This window comes from Bombina bombina, chromosome 7 (assembly GCF_027579735.1).
Source record: "Bombina bombina isolate aBomBom1 chromosome 7, aBomBom1.pri, whole genome shotgun sequence".
Taxonomy (NCBI): Eukaryota; Metazoa; Chordata; class Amphibia; order Anura; family Bombinatoridae; genus Bombina; species Bombina bombina.
This window is the reverse complement of record NC_069505.1, coordinates 354,590,469-354,603,557: the sequence shown is the minus strand read 5'-3', so window position 1 is coordinate 354,603,557 and position 13,089 is coordinate 354,590,469. Positions and strand designations below refer to the sequence as shown.

General features: G+C 42.2%; 1 protein-coding gene across 1 annotated transcript in view; it reads right to left on the bottom strand.

The window, feature by feature from the left end:
- The window catches only part of NUP210 (nucleoporin 210), a 1,597,588-nt gene that overhangs the window by 982,391 nt on the left and 602,108 nt on the right, over positions 1-13,089 (bottom strand). The window contains 1 exon segment of the mRNA XM_053721041.1: positions 5,578-5,684. Within this exon segment, the coding sequence (XP_053577016.1) occupies positions 5,578-5,684 (107 nt within the window).

The following is a 13,089-nucleotide window of genomic DNA, read 5'->3' as shown; positions in this document are numbered from 1 at the left end:
TGCCTGTAAGACCTTTCTCCCAAAAATAGCCTCCAAAGAAGCAAAAGTATCAAATTTGTAGAATTTAGAAAAAGTATGAAGCGAAGACCAAGTCGCCGCCTTACAAATCTGTTCAACAGAAGCTTCATTTTTAAAAGCCCATGTGGAAGCCACCGCTCTAGTGGAATGAGCTGTAATTCTTTCAGGAGGCTGCTGGCCAGCAGTCTCATAAGCTAAGCGGATTATACTTCTTAACCAAAAAGAAAGAGAAGTTGCTGAAGCCTTTTGGGCCTCTCCTCTGTCCAGAGTAGACAACAAACAATGCAGATGTTTGACGAAAATCCTTAGTAGCTTGTAAATAAAACTTTAAAGCACGAACCACGTGAAGATTGTGTAATAGACGTTCCTTATTTGAAGAAGGATTAGGACACAGTGACGGAACAACAATCTCCTGATTGATATTCTTATTAGATACCACCTTAGGAAGAAACCCAGGTTTGGTACGCAAAACTACCTTATCTGCATGGAAAATCAGATAAGGGGAATCACACTGTAAGGCAGATAACTCTGAAACTCTTCGAGCCGAAGAGATAGCTACCAAAAACAGAACTTTCCAAAATAAAAGCTTGTTATCTATGGAATGCAGAGGTTCAAACGGAACCCCTTGAAGAACTTTAAGAACTAGATTTAAACTCCATGGCGGAGCAACAGGTTTAAACACAGGCTTGATTCTAACTAAAGCCTGACAAAACGCCTGAACGTCTGGAACATCCGCCAGACGCTTGTGCAAAAGAATAGACAGAGCAGAAATATTTCCCTTTAAGGAACTAGCTGACAATCCCTTCTCCAATCCTTCTTGGAGAAAAGATAATATCCTAGGAATCCTGACTTTACTCCATGAGTAACCCTTGTATTCACACCAATGAACATATTTACACCATATCTTATGATAGATTTTCCTGGTGACAGTCTTTCGGGCCTGAATTATCAATGACCGACTCGGAGAAACTACGTTTTGATAAAATCAAGCGTTCAATCTCCAAGCAGTCAGGCGCAGAGAAATTAGATTTGGATGGTTGAAAGGACCCTGAAGTAGAAGGTCCTGCCTCAGCGGCAGAGTCCATGGTGGAAGGGATGACATGTCCACCAGATCTGCATACCAAGTCCTGCGTGGCCACGCAGGTGCTATCAAAATCACCGAAGCTCTCTCCTGCTTGATCTTGGCAATCAGACGAGGGAGCAGAGGAAAAGGTGGAAACACATAAGCCAGGTTGAAGGACCAAGGCGCTGCTAGAGCATCTATCAGCGCTGCCTTGGGATCCCTGGACCTGGATCCGTAACAAGGAAGCTTGGCGTTCTGACGAGACGCCATGAGATCCAGTTCAAGTTTGCCCCAAAGTTGAATCAACTGTGCAAACACCTCCGGATGGAGTTCCCACTCCCCTGGATGAAAAGTCTGTCGACTTAGAAAATCCGCCTCCCAGTTCTCTACTCCTGGGATATGGATAGCTGATAGATGGCAAGAGTGAACCTCTGCCCATAGAATTATTTTTGAAACCTCCAAAATTGCTAGGGAACTCCTTGTTCCCCCTTAATGGTTGATGTAGGCTACAGTCGTGATATTGTCCGACTGAAATCTGATGAACCTGACCGCAGCAAGCTGAGGCCAAGTCTGAAGAGCATTGAATATCGCTCTTAGTTCCAGAATGATTATCGGAAGGAGTGCCTCCTCCTGAGTCCACGAGCCCTGAGCCTTCAGGGAGTTCCAGACTGCACCCCAGCCCAGAAGGCTGGCATCTGTCGTTACTATTGTCCAATTTGGCCTGCGGAAGGTCATACCCTTGGACAGATGGACCCGAGATAGCCACCAGAGAAGAGAATATCTGGTCTCTTGATCCAGATTTAGTAGAGGGGACAAATCTGTGTAATCCCCATTCCACTGACTGAGCATGCAGAGTTGCAGCGGTCTGAGATGTAGGCGGTCAAACGGCACTATGTCCATTGCCGCTACCATTAAGCCGATTACTTCCATACACTGAGCCACTAAAGGGCGAGAAATAGAATAAAGAACACGGCAGGAATTTAGAAGTTTTGACAACCTGGCCTCTGTCAGGTAAATCTTCATTTCTACAGAATCTATCAGAGTTCCTAGGAAGGAAACTCTTGTGAGAGGGGATAGAGAACTCTTTTCTTCGTTCACTTTCCACCCATGAGACCTCAGGAATGCCAGAACAATGTCCGTATGGGACCTGGCGATTTGAAAATTCAACGCCTGTATCAGAATGTCGTCTAGGTAAGGGGCTACTGCTATACCCCGCGGCCTTAGGACCGCTAGGAGTGACCATAGAACCTTCGTAAAGATTCCTGATGCCATAGCTAACCCAAAGGGAAGAGCCACAAACTGGTAATGCCTGTCTAGGAAGGCGAACCTGAGAAACCGATGATGATCTCTGTGTATCGGAATGTGAAGATAAGCATCCTTTAAGTCCACAGTAGTCATATATTGACCCTCCTGGATCATAGGTAGGATGGTTCGAATAGTCTCCATCTTGAAGGATAAGACCCTGAGAAATTTGTTTAGAATCTTGAGATCTAAGATTGGTCTGAAGGTTCCCTCTTTCTTGGGAACTACAAACAGATTTGAATAGAAGCCTTGCCCCTGTTCCTCCTTTGGAACTGGGTGGATCACTCCCATAACTAGGAGGTCTTGAACACAATGTAAGAATGCCTCTCTCTTTATCTGGTTTGCAGATAATTGTGAGAGATGAAATCTCCCTTTTGGGGAAGAAGCTTTGAAGTCCAGAAGATATCCCTGGGATACAATTTCCAACGCCCAGGGATCCTGGACATCTCTTGCCCAAGCCTGGGCGAAGAGAGAAAGTCTGCCACCTACTAGACCCGTTTCCGGATCGGGGGCTGATCTTTCATGCTGTCTTAGAGGCAGCAGCAGGTTTTTTGGCCTGCTTTCCTTTGTTCCAAGCCTGGTTAGGTCTCCAGACCGGCTTGGACTGGGCAAAATTTCCCTCTTGTTTTGTATTAGAGGAAGTTGAAGCTGCGCCACTCTTGAATTTTCGAAAGGCACGAAAATTAGTCTGTTTGGTCCTTAATTTGTTGGACCTATCCTGAGGAAGGGCGTGACCTTTTCCTCCAGTAATATCAGAAATTATCTCCTTCAGTCCAGGCCCGAATAGGGTCTGCCCCTTGAAGGGAATATTGAGAAGCTTAGACTTTGAAGTAACGTCAGCTGACCAGGATTTAAGCCATAGCGCCTTATGCGCCTGAATAGCAAAACCTGAGTTCTTAGCATCAGAAACAAATGAATTGGCTAGCTTAAGAGCTTTAAGCTTGTCAAGGATATCATCCAATGGGGTTTCTACCTGTAGAGCCTCTTCTAGAGACTAAAACCAGAAGGCCGCAGCAGCAGTGACAGGGGCAATGCATGCAAGGGGCTGGAGAATAAAACCTTGTTGAATAAAAATTTTCTTAAGGTAACCCTCTAATTTTTTGTCCATTGGATCTAGAAAAGCACAACTGTCCTCGACAGGGATAGTTGTCCGCTTCGCTAGGGTAGAGACTGCTCCCTCCACCTTAGGGACCGTTTGCCACAAGTCCCGTGTAGCGGCATATATGGGAAACATCTTTTTAAAAACAGGAGGGGGAGAGAACGGTACACCTGGTCTATCCCATTCCTTAGTAATAATTTCTGAAAACCTCTTAGGTATTCATCAGTGTAAACAGGCACTGCATAATATTTATCCAATTTACACAATTTCTCTGGGACTACAATGGCGTCACAGTCATCCAGAGTTGCTAAAACCTCCCTGAGCAACACGCGGAGGTGTTCAAGCTTAAATTTAAATGTAGACATATCAGAATCAGGTTGAAGTGTCTTTCCTGAGTCAGAAATATCACCCACAGATAGAAGCTCTCCTGCTACTAAAGCGTCAGAGAGCTCTTTATTTGTTCTAGCCCCAGAGCTGTCTCACTTTCCTTGTAACCCTGGCAGTTTGGACAATACCTCTGTAAGGGTATGATTTACAACTGCCACCATGTCTTGTAAAGTATACGCAATGGGCGCACTAGATGTACTTGGCGTCCCTTGAGCGGGAGTTATAAGCTCTGACACGTGGGGAGAGTTAATCGACATAACTTCCCCCTTGTCAATTTCCTCTGGTGATAAATCTTTTAAAGCCAGAATATGGTCTTTATAACTTATAGTAAGATCAGTGCATTTGGTACACATTCTAAGAGGGGGTTCCACAATGGCTTCTAAACATAATGAACAAGGAGTTTCCTCTATGTCAGACATGTTTAACAGACTAGTAATGAGACCAGCAAGCTTGGAAAACACTTTAATTAATGTGAAAAAGCAAAATATAAAAAACGGTATTGTGCCTTTAAGGGAAAAAAACAAACACAAAAACTGCAAAACAGTGAAAAAAAGCAGTTAGCTCAACGGAATTTTTACAGTGTGTATAATAGACTAAAATAGCATTGCACCCACTTGCAAATGGATGATTAACCCCTCAGGCTCAAAAACGAAGCAGAAAAACGGTAAAACCGTTATAACAGTCACAAGCAAACTGCCACAGCTATACTGTGGCTCCTACCTTCCCATAAAACGACTTTTGTAGGCATAAAAACCCTTTACAGAGGTCCAATATGTCAGGGGACTCCTTCAGGGAAGCTGGATGTCTCAGAATGTAAAAACTACTGCGCAATTAGAGCGCGAAAATAGGCCCCTCCCACCATGCACTCAAAGTGAAAGGGCCATAAAAAACTACTCCTAGGAGAAATCTAGTCAGTCATGTGGAAAACTAGGCCCCAAATAAAGATTTATCACCCTTAGTAAAAAACGTTCTTTATATATCATGCAAACGTTTCACATACTAAGCCATAAGAGCAAGTAACATGAATATTACCCTATACTGCAAGCATGATGCCAGTCATTTGTTAAATCACTGCAATCAGGTTTACCTTAAATATATCAGGTACTGTCAGCATTTTCTAGACCTTATCATCTCTCTAGAAAAAAATATACTGCACATACCTCAGAGCAGTTAATTCTGCAGGCCGTTCCCCCAGCTGAAGTTTTTCCCATACTCTTCAGTTATGTGTGAGAACAGCAGTGGACCTTAGTTACAACCTGATAAGATCATCAAAAACTTCAGGCAAAACTCTTCTTCTAATTTCTGCCTGAGGTAAAAACAGTACAACGCCGGTACCGTTTAAAAATAACAAACTTTTGATTGAAGATAAACTACACTAATTCACCACATCTCTCTTGATACTTCCTTTCTTGTCGAGAGCTGCAAGACAATGACTGGTAGTGGCAGTTAGGGGAGGAGCTATATAGACAGCTCTGCTGTGGGTGATTCTCTTGCAGCTTCCTGTTGGGAAGGAGAATATCCCACAAGTAATGGATGAATCCGTGGACTGGATACACCTTACAAGAGAAACCAAATTTAATTTAAATACATATAGGTTAACAAGTTATTATAATAAAGTCTAGACTTTAAAAATAATAATAAGAAATTACAGTACAAGATACAAAGCTAAACAGTTAGTCAACATAACTTTTAATAATCCTAAACATACCGGCAGTCTGACATTAGCTGTTTTGAGGTAAGAGTCCTGATAACCATTTGTCTGAGCCATGACGACTGTTGTTCCAGATACTTGATGGACATAAACAGTGTTCAAACCTGATAAAAAAAACAAACATAAATTAAACATTACGCAAGTAAATGATATCTCCCATTTAATCTGATATTGTTGGGGGGGGGGGGATTCTATAGATTTGAAATAAAATGTAATTTCCAGTATACCACGTGGAATTCTCACAAAATGCTAAAGGATTAAATATTGTATCCACATTTCATGATTTCATCTGGTTTCTTAAAGGGATAATGAACCCAATTGTTTTCTTTAATGATTCAGATAGAGCATGCAATTCTAAGCAACTTTCTAATTTACTCCTATTATCAATTTGTTCCCTTGGCATCTTTATTTGAAAAAGCAGGAATATTAGCTTACAAGCCGGCCCATCTTTAGTTCAGCACCTGGGTACAGCTTGCTGATTGGTGGCTAAAAAGCGCTATCCAGGGTGCTGAACCAAAAATGGGCCGGGATACCAAGAGAACGAAGAAAAAATGATAATACGAGAAAATTTGAAAGTTACAAACAAATTGCATGCTCTATCTGAATCATGAAAGAAAAAATATGGATTAAGTATCCCTTTAACTCGAGAATTTAATTTGTGGTACCAGTTTTGGGTTTGTTTCCTTTAACAGACAAAATTACTTAAATTTTTTTTCTCTACTAGCATACTATAAAGATACAGCATATGTACTTAAACTAATTGTTTTCAAAACCAAACTAATTTCCTTTATTTCTTTTTTCAAATGTGTTGTTTTTGGGGGGTTTTTAATTTAGGCACTGTAGCCTTCTCAGACAGTCAAATAATTGATATGTGGGTTTCCAGAAACAGTTTGTGGGATCTGAGCTAGAGTTGATATAGGGGGGGAGTAAGGGTGAACAAATTAAATGGCATCATGGACCATTTATGAAGCTGTGGATACAGGTACTGAACATTGCTAAGCAGGCTCACTTATGTGACCTTGCAATCACAGGTTAAGAGGCAGCAATCTTAAGATGTCTGTTTCCTAACCAGTCTCGCAATTCTTATGTAAGGAAGTTAAATTACACCGGACAGATCCAATCAGGGTGATTGACAACCTCTGCTCTCAAATTACTGGCTGCGCAAAAGCAGGACTGCACAAGAGACAGTACTAACTACGGCCAGCAATTCTAGCATCACTGGCTGCAAGAACAGGTAAACAAGTTCTCTGCCTGGGAACATTATCTGCCAGTGGGGGCATGTCTTTAGCTCTTCTAGTTTATTAACTACTTGAGCAGTAGTTACAGTGACACTGTACTATAACATTTGTTTCCCGTTATTTGTTCCAAATTACATGTTATACCTACTGCAGAGTATTCAATATATGGGAAATTGTTCCTTTCTGTATTTTAATTTTTGTTTTCTCATTAAAACAATCATCTAGGACAAACCCATAATAAATGGTCTGAACCTGCAAGTAAAGCAGACCTGCTGATGTTATTTATGTTCGGTACTGAAATGTTAAATATAGCTGAGTGTTTTATAAAGAAGCCACTACTTAACATACAAAATCTCTCTGCCTTATACCCCTCACTGGGAGATTCATCAGTGCTATTTTAGTGTAAGTGGGGATACAACAGGCAAAAGTAGCATTTCCAAATAAAGGTAAAGTCGCTATTTGCAAACAATTAAATACACTCCAGCAGGTAAAATTTACCATTGGCAACAAATTAAAGGAGAGTACAATGTCCCGTTAACAAAATAATGTAAAATAAAAAAAACATAATTTATGCTTACCTGATAAATTTATTTCTCTTGTGGTGTATCCAGTTCACGGATCATCCATTACTTGTGGGATATTCTCCTTCCCAACAGGAAGTTGCAAGAGGATCACCCACAGCAGAGCTGCTATATAGCTCCTCCCCTAACTGCCATATCCAGTCATTCGACCGAAGACAAGCAGAGAAAGGAGAAACCATAGGGTGCAGTGGTGACTGTAGTTTAAAGTTAAAAAATACCTGCCTTAAAATGACAGGGCGGGCCGTGGACTGGATACACCACAAGAGAAATAAATTTATCAGGTAAGCATAAATTATGTTTTCTCTTGTAAGGTGTATCCAGTCCACGGATCATCCATTACTTGTGGGATACCAATACCAAAGCTAAAGTACACGGATGTAGGGAAGGACAAGGCAGGTACTTAAACGGAAGGTACCACTGCCTGTAAAACCTTTCTCCCAAAAATAGCCTCAGAAGAAGCAAAAGTATCAAATTTATAGAATTTTGAAAAGGTATGAAGCGAAGACCAAGTCGCCGCCTTGCAAATCTGTTCAACAGAAGCCTCATTTTTAAAGGCCCATGTGGAAGCCACAGCTCTAGTAGAATGAGCTGTAATCCTTTCAGGAGGCTGCTGGCCAGCAGTCTCATAAGCTAAACGGATTATGCTTCTTAGCCAAAACGAAAGAGAGGTTGCCGAAGCCTTTTGGCCTCTCCTCTGTCCAGAGTAGACAACAAACAAAGCAGATGTTTGACGAAAATCTTTACTAGCTTGTAAATAATACTTTAAAGAACGAACCACGTCAAGATTGTGTAATAAACGTTCCTTCTTTGAAGAAGGATTAGGACACAATAATGGAACAACAATCTCCTGATTGATATTCTTATTAGATACCACCTTAGGTAAAAACCCAGGTTTGGTACGCAGAACTACCTTATCTGCATGGAAGATCAGATAAGGAGAATCACATTGTAAGGCAGATAACTCGGAAACTCTACGAGCCGAGGAAATAGCTACCAAAAAAAGAACTTTCCAAGATAAAAGTTTGATATCTATGGAATGAAGAGGTTCAAACGGAACCCCTTGAAGAACTTTAAGAACCAAATTTAAGCTCCATGGCGGAGCAACAGGTTTAAACACAGGCTTGATTCTAACAAAAGCCTGACAAAATGCCTGAACGTCTGGAACATCCACCAGACGCTTGTGCAAAAGAATAGACAGAGCAGAAACATGTCCCTTTAAGGAACTAGCTGACAATCCCTTCTCCAATCCTTCTTGGAGAAAAGATAATATCTTGGGAATCCTGACCTTACTCCATGAGTAACCCTTGGATTCACACCAATAAAGATATTTACGCCATATCTTATGATAGATTTTCCTGGTGACAGGCTTTCGTGCCTGAATTAAGGTATCAATGACTGACTCGGAGAAGCCACGCTTTGATAAAATCAAGCGTTCAATCTCCAGGCAGTCAGTCTCAGAGAAATTAGATTTGGATGGTTGAAAGGACCTTGAAGTAGAAGGTCCTGTCTCAGCGGCAGAGTCCATGGTGGAAAGGATGACATCTCCACCAGATCTGCATACCAAGTCCTGCGTGGCCAAGCAGGTGCTATCAAGATCACCGATGCTCTCTCCTGCTTGATTTTGGCAATCAGACGAGGGAACAGAGGAAACGGTGGAAACACATAAGCCAGGTTGAAAAGACCAAGGTGCTGCTAGAGCATCTATCAGCGTCGCCTTGGGATCCCTGGACCTGGATCCGTAACAAGGAAGTTTGGCGTTCTGGCGAGACCCCATGAGATCCAGTTCTGGTTTGCCCCAACGATGAATCAATTGTGCAAACACCTCCGGATGGAGTTCCCACTCCCCCGGATGAAAAGTCTGACGACTTAGAAAATCCGTCTCCCAGTTCTCTACACCTGGGATATGGATAGCTGATAGGTGGCAAGAGTGAATCTCTGCCCAGCGAATTATCTTTGAGACTTCTAACATCGCTAGGGAACTCCTTGTTCCCCCTTGATGGTTGATGTAAGCCACAGTCGTGATGTTGTCCGACTGAAATCTGATGAACCTCATTGTCGCTAGCAGAGGCCAAGCCTGAAGAGCATTGAATATCACTCTCAGTTCCAGAATGTTTATTGGAAGGAGTGTCTCCTCCTGAGTCCACGATCCCTGAGCCTTCAGGGAGTTCCAGACTGCCCCCCAGCCTAAAAGGCTGGCATCTGTCGTTACAATTGTCCAATCTGGCCTGCGAAAGGTCATACCTTTGGACAGATGGACCCGAGAAAGCCACCAGAGAAGAGAATCCCTGGTCTCTTGATCCAGATTTAGTATAGGGGACAAATCGGTGTAATCCCCATTCCACTGACTGAGCATAAAGAGTTGCAGCGGTCTGAGATGTAGGCGTGCAAACGGCACTATGTCCATTGCCGCTACCATTAAGCCGATTACTTCCATACACTGAGCCACCAAAGGGCGAGAAGTGGAATAAAGAACACGGCAGGAATTTAGAAGTTTTGATAACCTGGACTCTGTCAGGTAAATCCTCATTTCTACAGAATCTATTAGAGTTCCCAGAAAGGAGACTCTAGTGAGAGGGGATAGAGAACTCTTTTCTTCGTTCACCTTCCACCCATGCGACCTCAGAAATGCCAGAACTATGTCCGTATGAGACTTGGCAATTTGGAAATTTGACGTCTGTATCAGGATGTCGTCTAAATAAGGGACCACTGCTATGCCCCGCGGACTTAGGACCACCAGAAGTGACCCCAGAACCTTCGTAAAGATTCTTGGGGCTGTAGCTAATCCAAAGGGAAGAGCTACAAACTGGTAATGCCTGTCTAGGAAGGCAAACCTGAGAAACCGATGATGATCTTTGTGTATCGGAATGTGAAGATAAGCATCCTTTAAATCCACTGTAGTCATATATTGACCCTCCTGGATCATAGGTAGGATGGTAAGAATAGTCTCCATCTTGAATGATGGAACTCTGAGGAATTTGTTTAAGATCTTGAGATCTAAAATTGGTCTGAAGGTTCCCTCTTTTTTGGGAACCACAAACAGATTTGAGTAAAATCCCTGTCCCTGTTCCTCCTTTGGAACTGGATGGATCACTCCCATAACTAGGAGGTCTTGAACACAGTGTAAGAATGCCTCTCTCTTTATCTGGTTTGCAGATAATTGTGAAAGGTGAAATCTCCCTTTTGGAGGGGAAGCTTTGAAGTCCAGAAGATATCCCTGGGAAATAATTTCCAACGCCCAGGGATCCTGGACATCTCTTGCCCAAGCCTGGGCGAAAGTCTGCCCCCTACTAGATCCGTTACCGGATAGGGGGCCGATCCTTCATGCTGTATTAGAGGCAGCAGCAGGCTTTTTGGCCTGCTTACCTTTGTTCCAGGTCTGGTTTGGTCTCCAGGCAGACTTGGACTGAGCAAAAGTTCCCTCTTGTTTTGCATTAGAGGAAGTTGATGCTGCACTCGCCTTGAAGTTTCGAAAGGCACGAAAATTAGTCTGTTTGGCCCTTGATTTGGACCTATCCTGAGGAAGGGCATGACCTTTTCCTCCAGTGATATCAGAAATGATCTCCTTCAAACCAGGCCCGAATAGGATTTGCCCCTTGAAGGGAATGTTAAGCAGCTTAGACTTTGAAGTAACGTCAGCTGACCATGATTTAAGCCATAGCGCCCTGCGCGCCTGAATAGCAAAACCAGAATTATTAGCCGTTAGTTTAGTCAAATGAACAATGGCATCAGAAACAAAAGAATTGGCTAGCTTAAGTGCTCTAAGCTTGTCAAGTATGTCATCCAATGGGGTCTCTACCTGTAAAGCCTCTTCCAGAGACTCAAACCAGAAAGCCGCAGCAGCAGTGACTGGGGCAATGCATGCAAGGGGCTGTAGAATAAAACCTTGTTGAATAAACATTTTCTTAAGGTAACCCTTTTTATCCAATGGATCTGAGAAAGCACAACTGTCCTGTAGTACGCTTAGCTAGGGTAGAAACTGCTCCCTCCACCTTAGGGACTGTCTCCCATAAGTCCCGTGTGGTGGCATCTATTGGAAATATTTTCTTAAAAATAGGAGGGGGAGAGAACGGCACAACTGGTCTATCCCATTCCTTAGTAATAATTTCTGTAAACCTTTTAGGTATTGGAAAAACATCAGTATACACCGTCACTGCATAGTATTTATCCAATCTACACAATTTCTCTGGCACTGCAATTGTATCACAGTCATTCAGAGCAGCTAAAACCTGCCTGAACAATACGCGGAGGTGTTCAAGCTTAAATTTAAATGTAGACATATCAGAATCAGGTTGAATCCTCTTCCCTGAGTCAGAAACATCACCCACAGAAAGAAGCTCTCCTTCCTCAGCTTCTGCATATTGTGAGGGAGTATCAGACATAGCTCTTAAAGCGTCAGTATGCTCTGTATTTCTTCTAACTCCAGAGCTGTCTCGCTTTCCTCTAAACCCAGGTAGTCTGGATAATACCGCTGACAGTGTATTATCCATGACCGCCGCCATGTCTTGTAAAGTAAACGCTATGGGCGCACTAGATGTACTTGGCGTCATTAGAGCGGGAGTCCCTTGAGCGGGAGTCAAAGGGTCTGACACGTGGGGCGAGTTAGTCGGCATAACTTCCCCCTCATCAGATTCCTCTGGTGATAAATTTTTTAAAGACAGAATATGATCTTAATTACTTAAAGTGAAATCAGTACATTTGGTACACATTCTAAGAGGGGGTTCCACCATGGCTTCTAAACATAATGAACAAGGAGTTTCCTCTACGTCAGACATGTTTAAACAGACTAGCAATGAGACCAGCAAGCTTGGAAAACACTTTAAATCAAGTTAACAAGCAAAAAATAAAAACGGTACTGTGCCTTTAAGAGAAACAAATTTTGTCAGAATTTAAAAAACAGTGAAAAAAAGCAGTAAATCAAACGAAATTTTTACAGTGTGTATAATAAGCTAACAGAGCATTGTACCCACTTGCAAATGGATTATTAACCCCTTAGTTCAAAAAACGGATCAAAAAAACGATATAGACGTTTTTTAACAGTCACAACAAACTGCCACAGCTCTGCTGTGGCCCTACCTTTCCAAACAAACGACTTTGGAAAGCCTAATTGGAAGCTGGATGTCTCAGTCTGTAAAAGTTACTGCGCAATAAAGCGCTAAATTAGGCCCCTCCCACTCATGTTAAAACAGTGGAAATCCTCAGGAAACTGTTTCTAGGCAAATTTAAGCCAGCCATGTGGAAAAAAACTAGGCCCCAATAAAGTTTTATCACCAAAGCATATACAAAAACGCTTAAACATTCACAGCAAACGTTTTATATTGCAAATCTATAAGAGTATTACCTCTGAAAGTATGCATGATACCAGTCGCTATTAAATCACTGTATTCAGGCTTACCTTACATAAATCTGGTATCAGCAGCATTTTCTAGTATTTACATCTCTATAAAAAAAAATTAACTGCACATACCTCATAGCAGGATAACCTGCACGCCATTCCCCAGCTGAAGTTACATCTCTCTTCAGTTATGTGTGAGAACAGCAATGGATCTTAGTTACAACCTGCTAAGATCATAGAGATCACAGGCAGATTTTTCTTCTATTTTCTGCCTGGGACAAAATAGTACAACTCCGGTACCATTTAAAAATAACAAACTTTTGATTGAAGAAAAAAACAACGATGTTTCACCACTTCT